Here is a 26,827-nt window from a genome sequence, read left to right on the forward strand (position 1 = left end):
CATAAATACAATTGGGGTTACACTTTATTTTAAGGTTTCTTTGTTACACTGTAAGTATACATTTAAGTACTGAGTAATATTAACAAACTACATGTACTTACTATAGGGTTAGGATTAGGGTTTGGTTTAGTTTATGGTTAGTTGTATGTAATAATGCACACTTTATAGTTATTACAACTAACGTTACATGTAACATATGTAACAATGACATGGTTAAATAAAGTGTTACCGAAATTTGTCTAAAATGGTCTCTGGTGATCATATGGTTAAAGATTATCACTGTTTGGTTTGGATCACTGTTCTGGGGTCAGTAGTTTTGGTTCAGTTCAGTAAATAGATCTAAAGTGACCGAAAAGACATTATTCCAAAAGGACTTTATATTCATAATAGAATCCTGAAAAAAACACATCATGCTTTAAACCAGCACAACATTAAGTAATGTTTACATGACACAAGCAAACCTTTCCACTCCATTTACATGCCATTTTCGTTATTCTGGTTATTCTTGAAGAATTGTGGGAATTTTTACCAGCATTATTCACATACCCCAATGAACAGCACAGATGATGAACTCACATACAGTATGGCCAAGCTCTTTCACAGATTTGTTCTTTGGTTCCTCTGTCTGGATTCCTCAATCATTTTCTTTGTTACGTGCCCAAAATGTCTCCATTTAAATTGATATACTACATTATATTCATGTTGTGCAACAGTCAACATGAACTCTGTTTCTTCAACACCCCAGAAATCCACGTGCACACTTTGATCAGAGTGGAATAGATGCGAGTGTTCACGTGCCTGTTTATTGTGATTAAATTCAGCATATGCCACGTTTTACTACTCTAATGGTTGTTACGAATATGAGCTAAATCGCATCAATTTGATCAAAGTACGTCAGGTAAAGTTTCATCGCAATATTGCCTAAATCAAATTAGAATCGCTTTATGAGGGTGCATGTATATGTAGTCACTGTCCGAGATTGATGATTGCAAAATGTCACCCTACTAGTTTTGCACGACCCTAATATGAAAGCTGTGTGTGTGTTTCAGTGGCTTGCGTGAGGTGAGCTCAGGCTGGCATCTGTGGCACTGTGTGAAAGCTGGAATCCTGCCTTATCTCAGGGCAACCGCTCTGTTCTTCCACTATCTTAATGGAGCTCCAGCACCACCTGAGATACACGGTAGACGACTCGCACAGCGTTTGGCATTACACACAGATGCTGCTTTTACTCGCTGCCCTTGTGCCATTTCTAATGATGACTGTGTTTTCAGCTCTAGGTGTGGGGGAATGGGAGGCTCTGTGTGGATACCTGTGTCTGCCCTCCAACCTGTTACAGCTCTACTACAGCAATCAGGAGGTCATGGAAACTCTCCTGCAGGGGTAACTGGCAATATCTAGATCAACACCTCTGAAAACTGAGGCATATTGTCCAGATGTGTCTGTGTCTTGAATGAATGATGGTGTGATAACTGTTGGTTGTGCTCTGCAGATGGTGCTCTCACCCAGGTGTCCTACAGGGTCTTCAGAGCAGCTCGGCTCTCATCAGGTGTGTCCTGCACCTCGACACTTTAAAGTTCACTGCAGATGACATTCAAGTGCTCACCTGTTTCATTCTTCCGTATCCCGCTCTAGGTTTCCCAGAGAGTCCAATCATCTCATAGAGCTGCCGTGCGACTACAGTGCTCTGATTAACCAGGCCTCCAGCTTCACGTGAGTCACATGTCTTAGAAATCAAAGGAGATCGATAACTAAGAGCTGCCGGTTCTCTACAGAGTCATGCGGTCCTGATTCCATAAGTCAAATAATTGATCTTCTGTTGATCCTGGCGGCGTCTAGGTGTCCTAAATCTGGAGGGGATAAGTCTCGCGCTCCTACTCTGTGTCTGGTTTGTGGGTCCATGCTGTGCTCTCAGAGTTACTGCTGTCAGACCGAGCTGGAAGGAGAGGACGTGGGCGCATGCACCGCACACACTTTCGCCTGCGGAGCCGGTGTCGGCATCTTCCTCAGGTTTGTGCAAGGATGTCGATTAAAACCTGTCAATATAATGGTCATAAGATAGTTATTATTTGATAAGCCTTTTGCTTTGGGATCCTGAGGTTTATTTTGCAATATTAACTAACTGAATCTGCATTTATTATTTTTATGTGAGAAGAGACCGCACAGAGTGCTAGTGTATGCTACTTGCATAGTGTAGGGAATTAGTTGCCTTAAGGCTGGAATACACTGCAGGACTTTTAAAATCGGAGCAGATTTTAAAACACTGCGCCATTCACTTGTCGACGTTTGTAACTGGTTACAGAGAAAATCTGGGCATCATACACTAAACGATTGAGGATCACACACTGGAAGACTTTAAAGGGATTGTTCATCCAAAAATGAAAATTACCCCATGTTTTACTCGCCCTCAAGCCATCCTAGGTGTAATGACATACTTCTTTCAGAAGAATCGGAGTTATATAAAAAAATGTCATGGCTCTTCCAAGCTTTATAATAGCAGTGAATGGCTGTTTCTGTTTTGAAGTCCATAACAGTGCATCTATCCATGATAAAAGTGCATCTATCATCATAAAAGTGCATCTATCCATCATAAAAGTGCATCTATCCATCATAAAAGTGCATCTATCATCATAAAAGTGCATCTATCCATGATAAAAGTGCATCTATCCATTATAAAAGTGCTCCACACGGCTCTGCGGGGGTTAATAAAGGCCTTCTGAAGTGAAGAGATGAGTTTGTTTCAGAAAAATATCTTTCTTTAAAACTTTATTAGCTATAATAACTAGGAGTTGGGTGGATTTTGGCCATTTATGACCATGGTCAGATCACTTTAACTCTCAACCTTGTGGTTTTTTACATGGTATCTGTCAGCAGGGTTTCATTTGTATATGTTTGTGTGTCAGGGTGCGGGAAAGTCAGGTCCTGTTCCTGGCTGGCAAAACTAAGGGCTGTTTTTATGCTCCCCCATACCTGGACGACTATGGGGAAACAGACCAAGGGCTAAGGTACATCTCTACTTCTGATGTTTCACACACATGGTTATTTCTAACAGTTATGTGAGATCAAGTGTTGTGTTTGGTCTCTCTTAGACGGGGAAACCCATTACACTTGTGCCAAGAGCGCTACAGAAAGATCCAGAAGCTGTGGCGCCAGCACAGCATCACAGAGGAGATCGGCCACGCCCAGGAGGCCAATCAGACTCTTGTGGGCATTGACTGGCAGCACCTGTGAAGTCACATGACGTGTTCGTACACTTGCGCCCACCCTTAACGCACAGGGCTAGAGGTTGCCAAGGCGTCACCAAGGCCTCTTGCTCTTCCTCCACCCCTGTCTGACAGTGGATGAATGCATGACTGGTTTTTTTTGGGGGGATGGGGAGTGGGTTTTCGCTCCCTTTTTTCTTTTAAATATGATATAAATACATATTTAAAGAGACACATAGCCAAGGTATTGAACCTTAACAATAAGGGTTCCTTCGCAACACAGATATTCTTCATAGGTATGCTATTTAATTTCTTCTCCAAGTAATATTAAATTATTTTCCAGGTATTTTGGTTACATATATATAGGTTTTGCAAGACATTTCTCTTATCGCTTGGGAATTGAACGGTGGTGCTGCCCTTCAAGTAAGCACAAATGTCCCTCAACGCCCATGCAGGGATAGCGCCACCTGTAGGACACAGAGCATCTTCTCTGCCCCGTCATCTCAAATGCTGCAATACATTTGTTAAGGCCACCTAATTAATGTGCTCAGCGACGTTCATCCAATACAAGCCAACGCCAGGAAGTCCCGGGAGCACATGAGTATGTCCTCTGAATGCCTGCTTTCTGTCCGTCTGGGTTGTGTATGTTTGCGTGAGTGAGTTTTTTACGTACAGGTGTTTAGTTGGTATGTTTCTAATATGATGGATTTCTAAGGTGGTCCGTTTTTACAAGACTGTTTCTGTTTCTTTCGTGAAGCGTGTTATTTATGTGTTTCTCGCGGGTGTTTGTTGTATTCGACCTTGATCATCTATGGAATCATGCAATTCCACTCTGAAACATGATTTTGACGTGTGTTGTTGTGATTTTGGACATTTTCTTTCTTGACACTGCTGCACCATTTTTCAGCAGTAATGGACGCAGAATTGCATATCCTTAATTCAGTTTCAGCTTTGGTCTCCTTTAGACTTTGTTCATTCTTTATAGTGGCCTTGGCCCTGAGGATTTAGTCCAAATCGAAAGTTTTATTTCTCAGCGATGCAGACGCACATTAAAACACACCGATGCTTCTTTCAGATACAAGTTTTCATGCCTCGCGCACTTCAGATGAAACGCCTGGTTCTAATGCGGTGAGCATATTACCTGAGACACTTCCAGTGGCTGCAGCAGTGTATTACATCACAAACTGACTTGTTAATATTTGTGAATTCTTGTATAAATGGGTACATTGTACTATATTGTAAAACATTAATGAAATAAAGAAAAAAAGCTCTGTGTTGTGTGTTGAAGTGATCCATTAAATGCATTGATGAATGAGCTGATGCACCATCAATGTAAAGGGCTTTATATGTGTGTTGTGAAGCTCTTGTTCTGTATGTTCCAGCGCAGGTACAGTGGCCTGATGCAGACAAGTGTGTGTGACCTATTTAACTGGTTACAGCTCTTCTCAGCTGTGCTCTAGTTCTGTCCAAATCTTTGTTTATCCAGGAACGCTGCAATAAAGAGGATTAGACCCAGAGTTCAAGCTCTGACTGCTTAGACTTGCAGAGTCTTATTAGTCCAGGTTTTGATGACCGTCAATTTCGCAAAAGTAATTTTTTGAAAAAATAAAATAGGATAGGCTACCCTACAAGTGGACTATTGAATTATATTATTTATGGTGCAGTTGTTCATTCTGATTATTATAATTATAATCTCTCTGATATTTTTGGGTGGGTAGAGGATGTTCTTAAGGCCTGTTCATGGCAATAACGATAACTATTAGCCTCCACAGTAACGGTGTTTATTATAAGTGTGTGCTGCAGTTAGGTCCACTTTAAATTTGAGCTCTTTAAAGTCACCATGAAATCAGAATTAACAGCTAATGCCAGTTTAAGATGGTTGGCAGTGTAACTTATTTTTCATGGAATATTGCAGTATTTATTCCCTCGGATTCACAGACAAATTTAGTCTAGTCCCAGACTAAAATGCATGTTTGAACAGTTTTAACTGAAAGCAACTTGCACTGATACATCTATTAATCTTAAAATATGTCAATGCTTTTGTTTTGTCTCAGGATGTAAACCAGTAATGTTTTCTAAGGCACACTTATAAAAGCTACTTAAATATCCCAATTGAACTAAGGCTTAATCTAAGCCCTTTCTGTGAACCCAGGCCTTTATAAATGAATTTTCTGTGCACATCATTATATTTTGATCTGTGCTCAAGAAGTGGCCACCCAACTTTTTGTTATTTTTTTTCCCTTGTCCATATACATCAAAATAGGGAACCACTGACTTCAAAGTCGGGTGAATTCTGATTTGCTGTCAATGTTTTTATCCTTATCAACTGGAAAAATCTTTCTGAAAGGGATTCCAATTACATCGTTCCACTGTGTCATCATTAAAGCTGTGGTGTGGACTCTAGAATTATGCTGCATGTGCGTTCGAGTCATCTCGTAAAGATCGTATACGAGTTGAACGCACATGAACACCACCACAATGTCGTAAATACGAGCGGGAAGCTCTGGGTTTTCTTTAAGCCTCGATCTTTACAAGTTGGGGCCGTGTCAATGAGAAACATAGCGGAATACCAAGTGTTGTCAGGCTTTCCTATTTTAAGCACATTATACTAATTGCCTGCACAGAAAATGATTGCATTATAATATAACAACGATAAAGTTTGCAGTGGCTTCTAAATTAATTAAAAACATAAAAAAGCAAAGCTCACCTGATGCACATTTCTTTGTTCTTCATTTTCTAGAACTAGATTTGAAAAAAATCCTGCTGTATTTTTGCGTAATTAATTAAGAGAAAGTACACCGCCATCTTGCTCCGACGAAAGTGACTTGAACGCGCTCCTGCTGTCGTAAACACGACTTCCCACATCGTAAGTATGAAATTCCCAGGAGGACTTGAACGCTGGCAGACAGATGAGGAAGACGTAATATCCAACAGAAAGGCAAACGGGTAGCAACACACTGAACATAGACAATACCGGACACTGAATTGAAACAGAACTGAACATACAGGTGTTAATGATGGTGACTGATGAGTGAGTGATTATAGTGTCCGTGACAACAAATGAGTGATGAAGGCAGATGATGACAAAACATAACGAGTCCAAACTAACGTGAATGTGACAAACGCACCACAACTCCTCCTGGGAAGTCGTATAGTTGAGACGTCAGGAGCGTTCAAATAACTTTTGTTGGAGCAAGATGGCGGTGTACCTTCTCTTAATTAACTACAAGGTTTTTAAACCTACTTCTAGAAAATGAAGAATGTGCATCAGGTGTGTTTTGCTTTTCAAGTGTTTTATTAACTTGTCAAGTCATCTTCATTTAGCATTTATATATATTCATTTCTCTATGTAGATTGTTCCAAAGCGGCTTTACATTGATAATAGGAAATTAAAGTAACAGAGATTGTTTTGGCTTTACAGCAGCTCAAGAACCAAGTTATTGTCCAGCTAAAGTTGGTTTTGATTGATTCACTTCAGTCGCAACGATCATTAGTTATTAGGCCGCTAACACAACACCGTTTCAACAGAAAACTCTATAAGTTCTTTCTGCGCAAACTTCAAAAACATGAACCCGTGAGAACCACAAAATGAAGGCTTAAAGAAAATCCTGAGCTTCCCACTTGTATTTACGAATTTTTGGTGGTGTTCATGTTCGTTCAACTCGAAAATACGATCTTTTTGATATGATCGCAGTAGAACGATTATTGAAACGAGTTATTTTTACTGTAGTTCTCTGGGTGAAGAGGCCTTTTGGCACAGAGCAATATTCTGGTGGAGTTTGGAAACATATCAAATCTCATGTTTTACCATGTGTAAAGAAATTCAAAATTACCATCACCATTAAAAACCTACCGACGGCAAAAATGATCATTTTTGAAGCATATTTTATCTTTTATTCACAGCGAAAATAGCCGGTAGGCTATTTGACCGAAATCTCTGAATTGTCAGCAAACTATCTAGATATCACAGTGAAAGTTTATAATCAGGGAATGGGACGCTAAATATCATTTTGGCTTTAATACGTTTTTCCCAGAAAATAGGCAAGAATAAACCTTGTGTCCTCCATGATTCCCGATCTTTCCGACAACAAAGTAGGTTACTTGTGCGACGAGCTGGTAATCACGACTTAAAGTGGTAAGTAGGACATTCCGATAGCACATGAACTTCCCTGACTACACAACGTGAATGAAAATAAAACGCAATTAAGCAGCACCCAAAGGAAAATTTCATGTATGCAGCTCTAAAGCCTAAAACCTTAACTTACCCAATAATAACATTTATTTTCTGCCTACTTGTAATGACAATTGCGTTTGTGTGTCATGGCCGGAGCTTCACCTGAGAAGGTAAGCTGCTCCAGAAAGCTGATTATCAGCTTTTATCCAGCCTTCACTGTTTATGGACTTCAGGCCCAGAGAAAATACCAGATGACAGATATATTCTGTTTAGCCCATACCTGTATGCAAAGTTAGAATTGTAACCCTTCTTAATCTCCATTTTACTTAGCTTAATATGAAATTGTTATTAACTTAATTTTTATTAAATTAATATTAACTTTAATACTTTTTTAATGACAATTAAGCCCATAACTTCTGGATGGATGGATTAATTTGTATTGAGTATTTGTATCTCAGTGCAAAAAAAATAAAGTCCAAGCTAGTGCAAAAACAGGCAGGCTACTCATTATAAATAAAATTAAATGGGTAAGACTTTATTTTAAGGTCCAATTAACTAGTTGCTTAAGCATGCGTATTACTAGTATATTTTCTAGCTGTCTATTAGTACTTATAAAGCACATATTAATGCCTTTTTCTGCATGACCATATTCTACATCCCTGAATCCTACACAATACCTACATTTATCAACTACCCTACTAACTATTAATAAGCAGTAATTAGGCGTAGTTAATAGTGAATATGTGTTCCCCATACAAAAGTGTTACCACAAAATGAAATGATACCTTTTGATTGGGATATTGATTATGGCACGTTCTTGATATGTTTCGTGACATTCACCAATATATCTTTTCTAGAGCAGTGTTAATTGAACTGTTTCATTGTGGACCACATCAACAGTGAAAGTAAGGCAGCTTGAAGAGATGCATTTTCAAGTTAATTTATGCCGTTTTGGTGCTTTTGTCAATTATAATTACTTTTTAGCCTGTCAACTGACTACAAGTCTATTGTTTAGTAAAATTTTGGCATACATTTTTTTTTTTATAATATATGTAAAGGGGTAATTGAAAAGCAGTCTCAGTAGTGTGACATACAATACTTAATCAGAAACCATTTTAAAACAATGTTTTTAAACCGTACTTTCCTTTATACATATTTATATTTTAATCTAAAATATTGATGTTGAAGAAAAATTCCCGTCCATGTTTTTTTGCTTAAAGGTATTCTGAGATTGGGTGTTCAGCTGTTCTGAGCAGGACAAAAGTCCCATTTAGAGAAATCCATTTCCTTCTCTTCATCCAATCAGGTAAAGCTGTGTCCCGCTGGGATTCAACTGTCCAAACATCTCTTACCTGTGACCAGCTCTACAGCCACTTACCTTACCCCACATTCACCCCTCATATTTAAGTCTTTTAAGTATTTTAAAGCCTAAAGTTAAACAGAAGCAAAGAGTCACATGGTGGAGGTTGAGGAGATTCCCCCCTTCCATATGTGAAGTGCTTTGAGGACCCAGAAAAGCACTATATAAATGAAATGAATTATTATTATTATTATTATTATTATTATCTGTTCAGAGGTAGGTGTGCATTAGGAACAAGCTGTGCTGCATTTTGCAAAAAAAAAATACCACAGAATAATGCTGAGTCTCATTAAATATCTTTATCTCACAAATGGAGTTACCTACATGATCCACAAAAACTGACATTACTGCAAAGTCAAGGACAAATGTACAGAAAGGTATATGTGAAAATGAAAAATTCACAGAAATTATATGAAAAAGAATACAACTGATTGGGTTGTCTGACTTGACTTAAATCACACACAATCGACTAGAATCTTTTACATTTGGTACTCTTGACAACTTCTGTAACTGTCCCATAGCTGTACGCTCAGCAGAGCTCTGAAATGGTGCAAGTTGAGGCAGAAAGCCTGTTTTCACATCTCTTCAACTGGTGAGGCAGATATTTAACCCGAGAACTACACACATTAATGGCGAACGTGAGTTTCCCCATTGTTACAGAGTTCTCTCCAGTAGATCACCATCAACATGCTTTTGAAGATTGTCAGACAACCTAAGGCCTGTTAAAGGCAGCGTTGTGTAAAAAGCAAGGTGTGCCACTGTTTCCATCCCTTTAAATCCTGAGAGGTGACGGAACGCTTTTTCCTCAGCTGCCGGATAAAAGCTGCCATGTGACCCCTTCAAGAGAGGTCGTTTCTGATTTCATAGCACACAATGGCTTTAGGATGAAAAATATATTATAGGTTGAAATATATGCTATTGCATGTGTGAGGCTGTCGGGTTAAACATCCGCTCAACCATTAAATAAACTGGAAATATAAGGGTCAGACTTGATACTTCTACAAACGAACGTGGACGGTGAGGCTTGTTTGGTTGGAATATCAGAAATGGTCAGATGATAATATCAGGACATTTACAGATATATTTAAAATATTATAAAATAAACTTATTAATTTATATTTAATTTGTATTTACAGTGTAGTGTGTACATTCACATTTCAGTTGGAATCTCGTCAAATTGCAGGTGTATTGATCTTATCCGTATGCATATACACCTATATTTTTAAGAGAGAACATTTTAATCAACCTTTCATGCATTCCTTTTCCCAAAAGTGGGAGTGGCTACGGACATGATGGGGCAGGAAGGGGCGTGGCTCTCAGCTTTATGTGGGAGCTGCTTCTGCCTCTTCCTCCTGTACCTGGTTGCCTTTACACAGGGAACTGATCTTCGTCATGATGCTAGAAAGTGTCTCCTTTACACTATTTTCCAGCAGCCATCCCTCGCTTTCGCTCTCAGGATTCTCTGGGTCTGCCAGGGTTTCCAGTGAAGTAGTCAGGTACTGCAAACCGACAGTCACCACAGCCTGCGACAAAATTTCAGGTTAATGAATCTCTATAAAGTTTCACACATGCTCAAAGCAGCATCATTGTTGTGTGCTTCTGATGTTTTTATCCTTGAGCTCTACTTTTCCAGGAAATATTCAGTTTGGCACCAAGATTCTAGGACAGCGGTTCAAGCTAAGGTTAACCCTCTTGAACGAATTATTTTTGTACATTTGGTGTCACGTCACATTATGCAATCACGAAAGGTCCCAGTGTACTTCAAGCAAAATTGAAGAATTAACTGGTGTGTAGTCATTTAGAACAAATCAGACCAAAACGAAGTTCGTTTGGAGTTTTTGGGAGTTCGAAACAGCTTGCCAAAGCAAACATTTCGGAAAAGTTTGCTCAGACTGGTAAAGACCTTCATACTACCAGTGGTCCTTGGCGATTATGTAAATCAACACTTTTCCCCCCATGTTTAATACTTTAAAGCTGCTTGATTTAAAGCAATCAAGTGATACCCAAAAGGTATGAAGTGCTATAAATAAATGTGATGAGACTTGACTTGGAGAGCTGAATTTCAGAGCTTGTGCAAACATGTCTACATCGCTATGATCAGATTCTTTCACTAACTGCCATTTTCTCATCGCTGTTATTTTTGTTGTGTGTTAATTTAGTTATTGAGAGGAAAGCACACAGCACATATTTACATATTCATCTAAACGCTGCTCCCAGCAGTGTGTCCGCTAACAGTATACCATTGTGTTTTTCGAATAAATTTTAACCACTAGGCGAATAACTTGCGTACTTGTAGCATAGTGGGTCCTTAACAGTTCATATTGAAGGTTTGCTGTTTCCATCTACTCAATTGTGTATGCATTACTGTATAGTTTAATGTATTTTGTTGTAGTAATGTAGACAAGTTCTGTAAGAGGAAAATATGAATATATGAAGATGCCAAGTTCATGTTATTTGTCAACTTCCCACGTGTTAAATGTTTATCAGTTATACCTTGGCGTGTCATCAACACAAAGTGTTAATTAAATCAATTAAGCAGTTAATTAATCTGATTCTTTCAGACCTATTTATATTACTCTTTACGCACCAACTGACCTTATAATCTAGCAGCTCTCTTTAGAATCTAGCAAAACACTCTTTACCCACCAAGAGTGTAATCTAGAGACTAAGTCAAAGGTCACGAGTTAGCTGTGTTCAACTTAAGATTCCAGTTCCTCTCCCATACCCACCTCCAAAACAATGAACAGCAGCACAAAAGCACCAATACTGTTCATCATGCCTCCATAGTAGGACACCAGGGCTTCACGGCAACCTCTGGTCCAGATGTTTAGGTCCTCAGTGTGGTGGTCATAGCTGTAGTGAGCGGAGTTGTTGGTCAGGTGATGTTGGATGCAGGGGCGAGGGGAGCCAGGGTTGCAGCAGCTGAAGGGAACGCTTTCCATCAAGTATTTGCCTTCCACGTTGCTCTGGATACGGCTAAGAAATTCCAAAAAAAGATTGAGAACTCTCTGGCATATTCTTGGGTGTGGCATTTAAGATTTCAGGAGTGACGGGCTTAGAAACAAATTTGTATCTTTACATTAACTTTGAGATTACTGGACAAAGATGAGAACTCCAATCTGATGATAAAAACAAGACCACTTTTTAAATTAGATTTGTGAACCTCCTTGGGATAATTTATCACCTAAACGGTGATAGCCCCTTCGAGGCCAACATTGGGGGCAGACTCCATAGGAGGTAATAGATTGTACAATGTTATTATTGGTGTGGAGAGTAAGCTTTAAAGGACTTTGGAATAGGATCCTGACAGATTATCTAATCCATGGATCCATTTGCCCCCTTTACCCATTTCCTTTTTATAAAACCCACCAGCCAATTATCTACTTCGGAATCCCTCAAAACAAACCCTTAAATTTGATTCCTCTTGCATTCAACATTACAGGTTTCAGGGGGTCTGCTTTGAGAGGTCTCCATTAGAACTTTTGTGTTATCTTTTATCTTGGTTATTGTATACATTATTGCACAATAGAGCGCCTTCTGGGTTGCGCTTCCTGAAGAGGAGAATAATATATACATCAGCTGATCTCTATCCGCTTAGCTGCCTTAAACAAGATACAACTTCCCCAAATCCCACTGAATATCAGCCTTGATAACTTTATCCTAATACTTGGACATATATGTTTAATGCCTGTACCTTTTGAATTGATCTACATCTATAGTAACTGTTAAAATTTTTTCATCATTGAAAAAAAGGTACATCACAAGAAGTTGCATAAAAATCATCCAGAATCTCTTCCACTTAGATCCCTCACCATCTCTTATCTATGTTTCCACTGATACCTATTGCTTTTTAGGAAAAAAATATCAGTACTCACTCTTTAACATCATCATTGCTGAAGTCCAGGTAGCGATTGCTAATCCACTGGATCTCGAACCAATCCTTGTAGTTGTTGTTTCCGCAGCAACGGAACTCAATCTGGGTCATATCCAGTGTTCTCTTCATGAAGCATCGTCCTGGCGTGTCTGTGTCTTTGTAGTACTTCATTCCATTCTTCAGGCCTTCAGCCAGGGTGAAGTGCAGAGAGATCTGCATCAAGAAACACAGCAGAGCTGTGACAAAGAGGGCGATGCAGAAAACCACACATCCACACATGTAGATCTTCAATAGCTGTTTCCACTTGGTGAACTTGACTGTGTCAAGGGAGTCATGGCACACTTTGCCCCCAAAAGCGTTGACACCACAGGCCACAAGTCCCACTAGAATGAGCAGGTTGGGCACGAAATGACTCTCATTGTTATCCATAATCTCGCTTCTCTTGCGCAGCTCGATCTTGAAGAAGATCCCCATGCTGAAGATGAGGATTCCAGCCATGACAGAGAGCCAGTACAGGAGCCACAGTCCTTGGGCAAGCTTGACCCGTTTGGCCAAGTCAAATTTCATAGGCATCAAAGCCATTTTGTTTTTGGTGTCTAATAAGTCACAATGATATATTCACAGGGATTCTTCTTCAGTATGATTGCCTGTTACTGTACGATTTGATGTGTTTTCTTTTCCTTGTTGAAATTCTTGAAGACCTTAAACCGAAACGCTGTAGTCCAGAAGCTTAGTTTAGTAGTCCGTCATCGAGTATGGCTGCAGAATGTGCTGTAGCAAGGATTCCCCTCTTCATACCCATTCTGATCATCCACAATTTAAGAGAGTCCATAATGTTGACAACCAGAGGCCTCTTCCTCTGGAATTTCTCATAAATCCACCCAAATGGACCTGCTGGGGGGCTACGTGGCTTTTGCTGATGGTTCCCTTCCCTGCAAAAAGGGGTGGCCGGCTGAGGAGCTGTATGATTGTAGAATCCAGTTCCTCTACGTCATCCTAAAGCCCACTAATCAGCACTGATCCCATTTGCAGATGAGCCGAGGACTAATCCTTTATCTTACTCTGTAATTGGTTAGTTACTTTAGCATCAGTTTCCTTTTTTACCTGCTGGTATTGCTGGGCTGTGGGGTATCTTTGGATAGTCTTCAGACCAAATCATTCTTGTCTGATAGGCCTTTTGTTTGTACCTTATATGGCTACTCAGACCACTGATTTGTTAGGATAATACACTCAAATGTATCGCTGGGTGGTTTATATTTTCCAGCTCCTGTGTCAATAACAAATATATTTACTTATTCAAGTCACCTCTTGTAAAAAAAGTATTTCCCAGGGTACATTATACAACATAAATTTACAAAGTCTCACCTCCGAAACATCCTAATCTACATTTCTTCCCCTCATCCCCCACTCCTCCCTCATGCTGAGATCACCAAAACTCACATAAGAATCTATATGGTTTAATGTGAATAATTATCATCGAGTATTATACATGTTTAGTATAATTTGAAATGTCTCAGTGCGGCTGGTACAAATGTCTCATTTCCAGATAAGTAAAACATAAGGTAAAAAGGTTTTTAAGAGTTTAGAAATAGCATGCACACAAAGGAGGGTGGGAGGGTTACACCCTCCTGTTCTCAAAAGGTGTAAACACTGAATGCAAATTACCATTGTTGGCAAATGTTAATGAAATGCAACTGAAGGCTCTGGGCCTTTTGTAACTCAAAGTTGGCCCATGATGCTAAGAGTGACCAAAGCTCTTTGCATCATGTATTTTAATGTTAGGTTCGCATCTTTTCTCTTTATTCCAGAGCATTCGATGTTATTGAATTGATTATATTTGAACTGATTATGAAATTGGCATGATACATTTGATTTTTTTCCAACGGACTCTAACATTGTTTTCATTAAAGAGTTAAAAGGAATAGTCAAACATTCGCTCGCATTTAATGAATAACAAGAGAATACATTTGAGAAAATGTATTGCATTTAATCAAAATTACTTTGCCATGCGGAAAGACAGTAACATGCAGAGACCTTCCCCGCTGACGGATGCCTCCATTGGGCCACATCTATGGTATAATAATAGACCCCAGACAGGCCAGGTAAACGTGACCGATTTGTTTATCCTATTGTCTTACTCCACAAGAAGTTGGACAGGTCTCTTAAGATTATTATCACCCAGACATGTAATTGAACAATCCTTGTCTCCTGGTCAATCCTTCCATCAAAGTTATGGACAGCTTTCCTTCTTCCTTCAGAGGTGATTTTTACATGATGAAAGGAGATGAAGCCACGTTTTTAATGTTATTATCTAGTTGGCTAATTTTTGATCCTCAACAAATCATGGGGAGATCCAGTCATACAACCCTTCCAGACAGATTTTGCCCCTAAGTCAATCCAATGTACTTTGTCAAAGAGCAATTAGCTCATTTGACAGTTACCATGAAGAGCAAATCAACTTTCTGTGTTTGCTACTTAACCTATTTGCAGCAATCACAAGCTCTTATAATTAGTTGTGAACTTTAAGTCCTTTGCCACTTTGGTTAAGCCTAATCAAATACCTAAACATTCTGGCTCAGAGACAATGGGTGAAGATTAGGACTTTTTGTGGATTGACCCCAAGTCTTTTGTGGGGTCTCTTGCAAGAGCACTTGACCTGTCTTTGGACTAAGAGCTAATTGGTAGAGTTGTAGAGCTGCCTTGCAGCCATGTCTATATGACAGCCCAATGGGGCATCACCCCTGTAATTAGCGTGTGTGGGTCACATGTGACAAGATTACAGGGACTGATAGGATTTGAGTGACTTACTGTCAGATCCATTTAGAAGGACACGTAGGCACTGGATGATTTGCACGCAATGCTTCTACCCCAGCAAACGAGAAGATTGAGAAGCTTGTTAATAATAATAATAATAATAATTCGTTACATTTATATAGCGCTTTTTCTGAGACCTCAAAGCACTTTACATAGAAGGGGGGAATCTCCTCAACCACCACCAATGTGCAGCATCCACTTGGATGATGCGACGGCAGCCATATTGCGCCAGAACGCCCACCACACACCAGCTTACTGGTGGAGAGGAGACAGTGATTAAGCCAATCAGTATATGGGGATGATTAGGAGGCCATGATGGACAGAGGCCAAGGTGATAAATTTGGCCAGGATGTCCTTCGAAAAAGAGTAGGGGTGTAACCCCGGCATCCTGGCCAAATTTATCACCTTGGCCTCTGTCCATCATGGCCTCCTAAACCAATGGGTGGAATGTGGCCAGGACATAGGGGTTACACCCCTACTCTTTACCATAAATGCCATGGGATTTTTAATGACCACAGAGAGTCAGGACCTCGGTTTAACGTCTCATCCGAAGGACGGTGCTCTTTTGGCAGTATAGTGTCCCCATCACTACACTGGGGTGTTAGGACCCACACAGACAACAGGGTGAGCACCCCCTACTGGCCTCACTAACACCTCTTCCAGCAGCAACCTGGTTTTTCCCAGGAGGTCTCCCATCCAGGTACTAACCAGGCTCAGCCCTGCTTAGCTTCAGTGGGCAACCAGTATTGGGCTACAGGGTGATATGGCTGCTCAATGTTACATTGAGGCTCAAGTGTGCATATTTGTAGGTGTGGAGGGAACTTTTGGTTGGCCGTTGTTATTGTAGGGCATTCTGAGCTCAACATAATATTCTGTGTTTCTTTTTGTGATGACCTCTTGTATGTTTTTTTCAAATTGTACTCCACAGAGTAGTATATAGTTGTGATGACTGCAGCAGATGTGAGGTTCATGCTCAAAGCTGTTGTGTACTACTGAACTACAGCTGTACTACTACACTACTACTTTGGCAAGCTGTGAGAATAGAGCACAACATTGACCACCCACTTTTTCAGTGGCCTTGGTTCTGGAAATATTTCTCCATTCATTGTTTTCATAGGGATTAAAGAAAAAAAAGTTCAATAAAGACTTGAAAGCCTTGAATGAACCAGCTCCAAGATGGACATTACAAAATTTGACTTGTTTTGAATATTTAAAAAAAATGTGAAATTTGCCATTCTTTGTTGGAGTAGGCGGTCATGGCTGTGTTTTTATTTATTTATTTGCAATTTTCATAGTAACATTGAGTTGTTCTTGGTAGAGTTGTCAAAAGTACCGACTTCGGTAACAAGTTTAAAAATGTGACGATACCAGCATTTCCCTTTAGCATTTTGGGCGCAATTGAAAGGATTCTTAAACACCTTTGATTGGCCATTGTGTTGACGCGCACAACATATGTCTGTGATTGGCTACAATGATCAACAATGACATCTTTGACGCTCTTCACCGAGCGCTTACACAGATACACACGGAAGTGCTTAATAGCAGGCGTCTATCAGCAGATCCCTAATATATCCGCTGATAGACGGATCCGCTGATAGATGCTGATTTCAAACGCTCCTGTGTGTATCTGCGTAAGTGCTCGATGAAGATATATTTTTGATGTGTTGATCATTGTAGCCAATCACAGACATATATGTTGAGTGTGTGAACACAATGGCCAATCAGAAGTGTTTAAGAATCCGTTCAGGGAAATGCTGGTATCGTCACATTTTTTTAAATTTCAGTACCGACTTGTTACCGAAGTCGGTACTTTTTGACAACTCTACCAAGAACAATTCAAAGTTACTATGGAAATTGCAACATTATTTCCTATTTTCTCTAGTTCTAGCAGATTATGTGTTGTTCAGTTATTCATTTGAAGTTGATTTTTTTTTTATTACAATGACTTGTTAAAATTACAATGACTTGACTCGCAACAATTTTTTTCTCCCATTAAATTCTACTGTTGCTTTATTAGGAGTGGACAACAATGTGATGGTTTTGCTGGCAATATAAAATTAAGTACTTTTGTGAGTATTGTAATGATTGTATTTAGCTTTTTATTTGGCCAATAATTTTCCAAAAAGTTTCATGATGCTTAGTTTCATGAATCGCAAGTACGAGAGTATTGAGACCAACATTTTTGGTAACACTTTTTATGAAGATCATGCTCAAAATGAATTATAGCCCCATTTATACTTATTTATAAGTATTACTATTCTTTAAATATATTTATAAAGACTCATTTATAAGACTTCAACGTGCACGCTCAGAATCCATTATACACTGATTTATAATATAAAAATGTCAAATATAAAATATATCCAGAGATACTTGTTTGCTGTACCAATTAGTTATCAATTATGTTTTAAATGGCTAATGTTTGCTAATATTGAGTTGTTAAAATCAATGTCGCCTCAGCCATATGCATGGTATTGCTTTTAGCAGTTTGAAATTATACTTTAAAATATGTTGCAGTGTTTTTCAAAAATTAAAAAAGATACATTTTTCTTCATGATGTCTTTACATTTGCTTTAGGAAAATTGCATCCTATGTTCTCATTTTACTTAATGCCACCAATGATGCATTTATACAGTTAGTAACTGTATTATCATCACTCACAATAAGTATTTATAAGAATATAACACGGCTATCAATAACAATATATTCATTTATTTGACAGAAATAAATCTGAATAACTAAAAAGTCATTGTAACTATAATATAATAATATTATAGTAATGCAGGTTGCATCTTTATAAATACATTCATGGAACCATACGACTGGCTAATTAATACTTATAAATCAGTGTATAATGGATTATGAGTATGCACACTGAAAAAGCAAATGCATGACTTATAAGTAATTATAAAAATAATATAAATGTATATAACTGTTCTTATAATGCAGTATAGGTCTTAATTAGTCTTTTTAAATATATTTATAAAATAGTAATACTTATAAAGGATTATAAATGGAGCTTTAATTCATTGTAAGCATGGTCTTCATAGAAAGTGTTACCAATTGTTATTTTTAATTTTTTTACGATTTTCAAGTTCACCTAAAAATGAACAAATTCTGAAATTTCTAAAGTATGGTATGTAAAAAACATACCTGCGTTTTACCTTAAGCCATTAACGTACAAGAAAAAAAATCATTGACTGAATAAAAAAGGTTGATGCCTCTCCACTTCCTTCCACTGTAGGAAAATTAACTCAAAATATCACAGAAATAGTTGTTGCGGGGGTGTCACGAACTGCTCCAAGACACGAAGGTTAGATCCAAATGCAGCTTTATTGGCTGGGGAAATCCAGAGGCGTAATCCAATGTACAGGCTAGGGTCATACACAGGCAGGCAGTCAAAACAATGAAAGAAACAAAACAAACAAACAGGCAGGGACCAGAGGCAAGAGAGTAATCCAGGGAACAGGGCAAGATATCAAAAACCAAGAAACAAGAAAACCAGGGAAACGCTCAGAAATGCAGTGTAACACTTAACAAGACTTCGCGGTGAGTGACTGAATAAACATGGTATAAATAGACTGAGACTAACAGGATGATGTGACACAGGTGAATGCAATCAGTGAATGAGGTACAGGTGAATGTGATCAGTGATAAGTGATGATGAGTCCGAGCAGTGAGTTATGGGAAATGTAGTTTGTGAGTGATAATAGTCTTATGTGGAGTGCCCTCTGGTGGCTCTCAAGGGCACTCCAGCTGGTGACCGTTACAGGGGGCGTCCTCAAGATGGCGTCGGTGTAGGTTACATTTTCTCGGCTCTTTCCCGAATTTAGTGCAAAACTTGATTTTTCTTTCCCTTTGAGGACTCTTTTGTTCTCAATGCGCTGATATTAAGTTTGTTCATGCGCCTTATACATCAAAGATACTGTGTTTTGTGAATTCCTAAATTTTTTCCCCGTTTTCCTCAATGACCAGTCACAATAGGCTACAGCACGTGGATCTGAGCTCTCCTGTGTGGCGTCATGATGGAGGTGGACGATATCCTGAAATCTGAAAGTGTTAAACGCATAATTATGCCAAAATTGCCTATGATCTGGATTCATTGGATGTGTGTCTTCCCAAGTCTCCCGCGGCAAGCCCTTTACCGAAAATGCGACGCCTGGCCTCAGATCCTTCAAATGCAGTCTTGCTGGAAGCAATAGAGAGACTGGGTAAGAAGCAGGATGACTTTATGGAGAAACTTCTGGAGATCGAGAAATCGGTTGCATCCAATTCCACCCTCATCTCCAATCTCACAACAAGGGTTGACGCTGTTGATAAAAAAAATCAGAGAATACAGCTGTTAAATCTGATAAAATGGACTCTCAGCTGTCTACGCTGGCTGCAGAAAACAAACGCTTATGTGATAAAGTGAATGAGCTGTATGCCTACAAGAGGCAATGGAATCTGAGGATTTCAGGTATGCTGGAGGAAGATGGACATTTTTCTTCAGGTGTCACCAGGCTTAGCAGATGTTCTGCAGTCTTCGATTGATGTTGCGCACAGGCTTGGCCCTAAACTGGGCAATGCACGCCCTCGCAAGATAATTGTTCAATTTCTCTCTTGGTCTCACCGTGATTGTATCTGGGCTGATGCAAGAAATATCAGAAGTGCTCAAACAGAAGAAGATAATGATCTCAGAGGACCTGACGCAGAGGACGAAGGAAGCCCGGAACAAGCTGTGGCCTTTGGTGGAGAAAGCCTGAAAGGAGGGTCGCCGTGCTGGCTTCAGGGGTCCAAATTTGCTATCGTGGATGGAAGGAGGATTTCTGTGGACGAAATGTAACGGGTATATATTATCTAAAAATAATTATTATTTTGGCAGACTTTTATTTTGACGTCTAATGAGGTCTAATAATTTTTTCTTTTGTTTTCGGCGTTCAGTGTGTGCTGTGAGGGGAGAAGAAGAGGAGCGCGGTGTATGAGAGGGTCACACAGGAAAAAAAGTGAGTGCTGTGTCGTGTTCGAGAAGCTCGTTCGATAAAGTAATTTAAATGGAAGTTAATCTTTAGTCGAATAAAGGACGACATCAAGTGTGAACTTTTTGTGAACTGTATCCCGCGTTTCGCAGTTTAGAATAGAATAGAATAGAATAGAATAGAATAGAATGAGGCATTTATATAGCGCTTTCATATGTACTACTGTACACCCAAAGCCCTTTACAATCATATCAGGGGATCTCTCCTCAACCACCACCAGTGTGCAGCATCCACGTGGATGATGCGACGGCAGCCACAGTACAACGGCGCCAGTGCGCTCACCACACACCAGCTACAGGTGGAGAGGAGAGAGTGATAGTCCCAATTCAATGTAAGGGGATTATTAGGAGGCCATGATTGGTAAGGGCCAATGGGTGGAATGTGGCCAGGACATAGGGGTTACACCCCTACTCTTTACCATAAATGCCATGGGATTTTTAATGACCACAGAGAGTCCGGACCTTGGTTTTACGGGAAGTGTATATTCGTTCTGACTGACACAATCCTGATGTGAAGAAAATGAAAGGGGTGTCTGGGATCATCGGGATGAATGTACTCAATGACGTTCAGTCCTTGTTTATCTCAGCTGAGGGGATGGAGAAGATTGACAAGTATAATAGGCGAGATGAAGCCCAGGTCCGGAGAGTGCTTGCTAGAGTTGAGAAAGAAGCAGGACATCTGGGGTCTGACGGAAGGATTGGGTATGTCAAGATTGCCTGAAGACAGGCTGTCACAATTCCTTCACGCTGTGAGAAGGTACTGGAAGGCCGCTGTGGAGTGTCGCCTAGGGTGAATAGTCATGCGATAGTAAAGCCAGTCGCTGGAGCTAGTTTGCCAAAAGGACTCTTAGTGGCTTACGTTCTTGCTAAAACCAAGGGTGGAAAGGTCCCTGTGCATATAATGAACTTGAGTGGAAAGACTGTTAGACTTGTTCCCCGATCCAGAGTTGCTTCTGTGTATAAGCCAAAGGAAGTGATCACAAAGGATGTACTCGAATTTGAGGAAGATGGCGGTGTACTTCATGTCAAAGAGTTGGTACAAGACAAGGTTCAAGCTGAGAAAAACTCAACTCACGCAGCTACCAGTTCCTGTTGAATTAAACTATGAAGGACTCACACCAGAACAATGTGAAAGGCTCATTGAGTTGTTATCAAAGCACAGAGATGTTTTCTCCAAGGATGACCAAGATTATGGCTACACCGTGGCTGTGGTGCACAATATTCCTAGCGCCACCAATAAAGCAGCGACATCGTAGAGTACCACCGCAGATTTTCCAAGAGGTCAGAAGGCATGTCCAGGGTCTGGTGTCCTAGGGAGTCCTCAAAGAGAGCAGTAGCCCCTGGGCATCACCTGCAGTTATTGTTATGAAGAAAGATGGCACTGTGCGTTTCTGCTGTGATTACTGAAAGCTGAACCAAGTGACGTGTAAGGATGCATATCCACTTCCACGGGTGGATGAGTCCTTGGGCACTTTGGGTAATGCTAAACTGTTCTCTGCACTAGACCTGACTGCTGGGTACTTTCAGGTAGGTGTGAGTGAGAAGGAATAAGAGAAGACAGCTGTCACCACCGCATTTGGCCTGTTTGGGTGGACCAGGATGCCATTCGGGTTGTGCAACTCCCCGGCCACCTTTCAGCGCATTATGGGAGTGGTGCTTGGTGACATGGCCTTTGATGTTCTTCTGGTCTATCTGCATGATGTTATTATCTTCTCCAAAGACTTTGAGAGCCACTGTGAGAGGTTATAACTTGTCTGAAACAGCTTGGTCTAAAGCTAAAGCCAAGCAAATGCTTTCGCCTAAGGTCTGAAGGGAAGTTGTTGGGGCACCAGATTTCAGCAGAAGGCATAAAAGTGGATAACGAGAAAGTTAAAGTCCTGGACACGTGGCCAGTCCCCACAAGTGCAAGAGAGGTCAGGCAAGTACTTGGGTTTATAAGCTACTACAGAAAATGTATCCCAAGGTTCGCCCAGATTTCTAAGCCACTACATGCGTTGGTAGGTGGAGAAAAGAAAAGCAGAACCTCTGCAACTTTCACCTGGACCCAAGAATGCCAGGCCGCATTTGACGAGTTGAAGAAGAGCTTGATGTGACAAAAACTGTTGTGCATTCAAGCTGGAATTGCTCGCGTTGAAGTGGGCAGTCACAGCTCGAAGTCTGGGAAAAACATCTTTGGCCAGTGTACATATTTTGCACTGCCTTATCCAGCATGAAACATCCGCAGACATTGTAGGCCAGTAGTAACTTCGTCTCATTAGAGTCAACGTACTTCTGTCCCCGAAATGGCCTCCGTGTTCATGTTGGCCCTCATACACTTCATGCTGTAGAGGCTCAGGAACAACCACCTGCCAGATCTCCTCTCCATCCCTAGGGCTGAGGATACATCTGAACAGCACTCCCTGCCACAACTTAAGACGATTAAACTCCTTGGCAAGCTTCTTCAGTTTTGATTCCATACAACTTTGATCCACTCTGCTTGGTCTCTTATTCTCAGACACTGCTTTATAAATGGGACAGATCACAGGGTCATTCCTCTGCTGCTTGCCAATTTCACTCCAGCTATAGCCACTTATTTCCCCTCTTACAGATGCTTTCACCGCAGCTTTACCTTCAGGTTCCTCCTGGACAATTTTTTTGTCTGGCCACAAACATGCTCTCACTTCGTCAGCTCCTAGCCGGATGGAATCCTTGCCATCATCGTCCTTCTCCGGTTCCTCCCTGGAAGGGATTCTCGATAAGGCATCTGCATTTGTGTTGAGTCGGCCAGGTTTGTAACATTCCTCAATGTTGTACTCTGCCAGCTGTGCTACCCAACGTTGCTCGACCGCTCCGATGTTTGCTGAGTCAAGGTAACGTAGCCGGTTCTGGGCAGTAATCACAATGAATTATGAATACATAGGGTTACATACGTAACCAAGACGTTTCATTATAAGTTACCTCCTGATTTCCTGAAGATGACAATTTTTAACCAATTTTTAACCAAATAAATAACCATGTTATTTATTTCTATTCATTTATTGTATGTTTACTTTCTATTGTTTTAAATGTTTTATGAATTATTATTATTATTATTTTAGTAGACTATCTCTTACTGTATGTACTTGACTGCCTTGCTTTACATTGATTTTCTTATCCTATTTTTGTATGATATGAATCCCCTGTGATCTTTGTTCAATAAAAAAAAAAGAAAAAAAAAAAGAATGGTTGTTGCCGATTATGCACAGTAGCGGAGCCATATCAGTATCAAGGTTTTTGTTTGTTTGTTTGTTTTGGGATTTTTTAGTTTGGCTTACATCCCATTCCATGTTTTATGACTATACTGCTGCCAGCCACCAGAGGGCAATAGAAATGCTTTGGCTTCACTTCACAAAAAAATACACTGAATATTACCAAAAATAATGATTATCACCCAACCTTAGTCACAATTAAGGAAATGCCAGTTTTTGTTTCATTTGGATTTTTTATTTTTTACCAGGGCCACATGTTGCTCTGTCTTTCTGTACAGGAGATTATTATAAGAGCTAAAAACCGATTGAAGAATCTGTTTACCCATAATCCTCTTGCATCGGTAATCTTTTTTTTTATGTACGAAGGCAACGCTTTCATGAGCTTTTAAATATTTTTCTGCCAGCTCACTGATAGATAGATAGATAGATAGATAGATAGATAGATAGATAGATAGATAGATAGATAGATAGATAGATAGATAGATAGATAGATAGATAGATTGATTGATTGGTGGATAGATAAATAGGTGGATGGATGAATTCATGGGTTTCATCAGGTCCCTTTCCACAGGTGTATAAAATCAAGCACCTAGATTATGAATGCAGACTGCATTGTGCTTGATTAATACACCTGTGGAAAGGGACCTGATGAAACCCATGAATAGGTAGATGGATAAGCGGATAGATAGATAGGTGGATAGATAGATGGATAGGTAAATAGTTAGATGGATGGATGGATGGATGGATAGATAGATGGGTAGGTGGATGGATAGATAGATAGGTGGATAGATAGATGGATAGGTGGAAATATTGGTAGGTGGATAGATAAATAGGTGGATGATATATGGTCTATATCAGTAAGTTGGTGACTGAAGAAAAAGAGAGAGGTAATGATGAACAGACAGAGGAAGCTGAAGAGGATTGGTGACACATGCACATTGTGCTCTGGATTTGGGGAGGGGGAGGGGGGCATTACAAGAATTTCATAACAAGCACAAGGGCATTAATATGTCAGGGGCTCATTGGAAGCAGATGTGTGATTTATTTTTACAGGCTGGTAGTTTGGGTCGTTGCAACAGGCACTGAAGCTATTCTTCCACCGCTTCCCTCGCTCACCTCCACCTCCTCTTCCTCTGATATAAAACAACAGCCTATTTTCCTCATGTTTAAATCTGCTACTGTCGACTTCATCATCATCTTCTTCTGTTCCACATTTTAGAATAATAGTAAAGTCGTCAAAACTATGAAACACAATGGAGTATAGTCATGAGCTGCGTCTTTGTCTGGATTCCAGCTCTGAACACAATTCCAACCAATTATTCTTATTTTAGTAATGTGAAGAAATTCATATGTATAGACACTTTATTTGTTTGCATCAGTCAAGTGTATACAACTCTTTGACTGGTGGTGTATAATATGTTATATGTCCACTAGATGGCGACTGTGGCATGGACTTCATTTGAATTTTGTCATTTTAACCTTTCAGACTCTGAAAGGTTCACTTTTATTATCCTAAAAAGAAATGTGTCTTTTATTGAATGTTTACAATAGATTCTTTGATAGATTCATAGAAAGAAAAGTTCATAAGGAGTTAAAGAGCTGTCTGTGTTCTGGATTGACATGCAGTTTTCCAGACATGGCTGACACATGTGAAAGAGTGGAGCATTTAGAGTGACAGTCTGATGGGAGGAAACGGCCCATTATTTAATCAATAGAATTGCATCAATTTGTGGAAAATTTGTGTCCAGTGAAAACAAACGAACAGCCAGTTCAACAAAGAGGCAGATTTTTCTTTTGCGTGACTCAGAGCACATGTGAGAAGGGCTTCTCACGGTGTGTATCTGTGCCTGTGAATATCTATGCAGTGAGTTTTCATGCTCTCTGATGCTCATGTGTCCAAACTTGGCTGACTCTCGGGTACAAATTGAGTCGTCACACTGGGCTGTCAATCTGTTTCAAGGTCTACCTGCTCATACCTCTCGTGACTCCTGCGTGTAAATCTCCAGCAGGGTCGACGAGGTGATGTCAGTGTGTGTGTGTGTGTGTGTGTGACATTAACTTAACCCTAGAGGGTCAAAAGGTTGTGTTGGGGGATGGACTTCACCCACTGTGACTAAGGCCCTGTTTACACCTGGTATTAAAGGGGTGTTTCCGGATTTTTGACATCGGACCTCATTTTTAAGTCAGCCTGGTTGTTATTCATCAGTGGAGGAATTTTTTTTTCAAAATTATCCAGTCCTTATATTTGGATAGTTAGCCGATGCTAGGCTAGCGCGAGTCAATGGTATATGTTAGCCAGCCATTAAAAACCATTTTACCCACTCCACAGTGCACCAAACGCAAATCAATTATAACACTAGACTATCGATGCAAATGTCCGTTGAGAGAATAATGTTAGAAATCAAACTTACCTTTCATCTCAATGATCCCAAAGGAACTAGTTTCTCAGCAGCTGCGGAATTTTACTTTGCTCCGGTTAGTAATGTGGCAAAAAGTAAACACAGAACAGAAGCGCACTGTAATCAGTGTACCAGCGGCAGGTAAATACACTTGCGTCATGTGTGTACCGGCTCACTCGGTTGCCTAGGTAATCAATATCACTCCGCTGCTGATGTAGACAAGGCTTATGATTACAGGGAACAAATTATAACTAATGCAATGTGATGAAAGGTAAGTTTGATTTCTAACATTATTCTCTCAACGGACATATACATCGATAGTCTAGTGTTATAATTGATTTGTGTTTGGTGCACTGTGGAGTGGGTAAAACGTTTTTTAATGGCTGGCTAACACATATACCATTGACTCGCGCTAGCCTAGCATCGGCTAACTATCCAAATATAAGGACTGGATATTTTTTTTTTTTAAATGTCTCCACTGATGAATAACAACCAGGCTGACTTAAAAATGAGGTCCGATGTCAAAAATCCCGAACCACCCCTTTAAGATGCATTTTGGTCGATCAGAGCAAGTGGGCAGCGCTAAATACAGGTGTAAACGGGGTCTAAAACGTTTTGAACTTGTCCACTTTCAACCACTTCTAGAGGAAGTCGAAAACATTCGACCGGATTGCATTCGTAGTGAAAACGCTCATGTGATCGAATGTTCAAACAGCCACAAAAGACCTTCTACTCTCCGTCTACTGACCTAAGTAGTCGGCT

The 26,827-nt window shown here is 40.0% G+C and overlaps 2 protein-coding genes and 1 long non-coding RNA gene across 4 annotated transcripts in view; 1 reads left to right on the forward strand and 2 right to left on the reverse strand.

The window, feature by feature from the left end:
• The window catches only part of ubr2 (ubiquitin protein ligase E3 component n-recognin 2), a 44,409-nt gene extending 39,936 nt beyond the window's left edge, over positions 1-4,473 (forward strand). For both annotated transcript variants that reach the window (XM_082154595.1, XM_082154596.1), the window contains exons 41-47: positions 1,050-1,180; positions 1,272-1,380; positions 1,490-1,546; positions 1,633-1,710; positions 1,837-2,007; positions 2,901-3,002; positions 3,087-4,473. In XM_082154595.1, the coding sequence (XP_082010721.1) occupies positions 1,050-1,180; positions 1,272-1,380; positions 1,490-1,546; positions 1,633-1,710; positions 1,837-2,007; positions 2,901-3,002; positions 3,087-3,228 (790 nt within the window). In that variant the 3' untranslated portion in view covers positions 3,229-4,473. The remainder of the gene's footprint in view (positions 1-1,049; positions 1,181-1,271; positions 1,381-1,489; positions 1,547-1,632; positions 1,711-1,836; positions 2,008-2,900; positions 3,003-3,086) is intronic.
• The window catches only part of LOC309487125, a 149,931-nt gene that overhangs the window by 72,557 nt on the left and 50,547 nt on the right, over positions 1-26,827 (reverse strand). The window lies entirely within an intron of this gene.
• On the reverse strand, positions 10,057-13,190 carry prph2b (peripherin 2b (retinal degeneration, slow); the record flags this gene model as incomplete). The annotated part of the gene is made up of 3 exons (XM_082154648.1): positions 10,057-10,257; positions 11,464-11,710; positions 12,610-13,190. 3 exons carry the CDS (start codon positions 13,188-13,190, stop codon positions 10,057-10,059), a joined length of 1,029 nt encoding a protein of 342 aa, XP_082010774.1.

This window comes from Leuciscus leuciscus (genome assembly GCF_965113295.1).
Source record: "Leuciscus leuciscus genome assembly, chromosome: 22".
In the NCBI taxonomy this organism is placed as follows: Eukaryota; Metazoa; Chordata; class Actinopteri; order Cypriniformes; family Leuciscidae; genus Leuciscus; species Leuciscus leuciscus.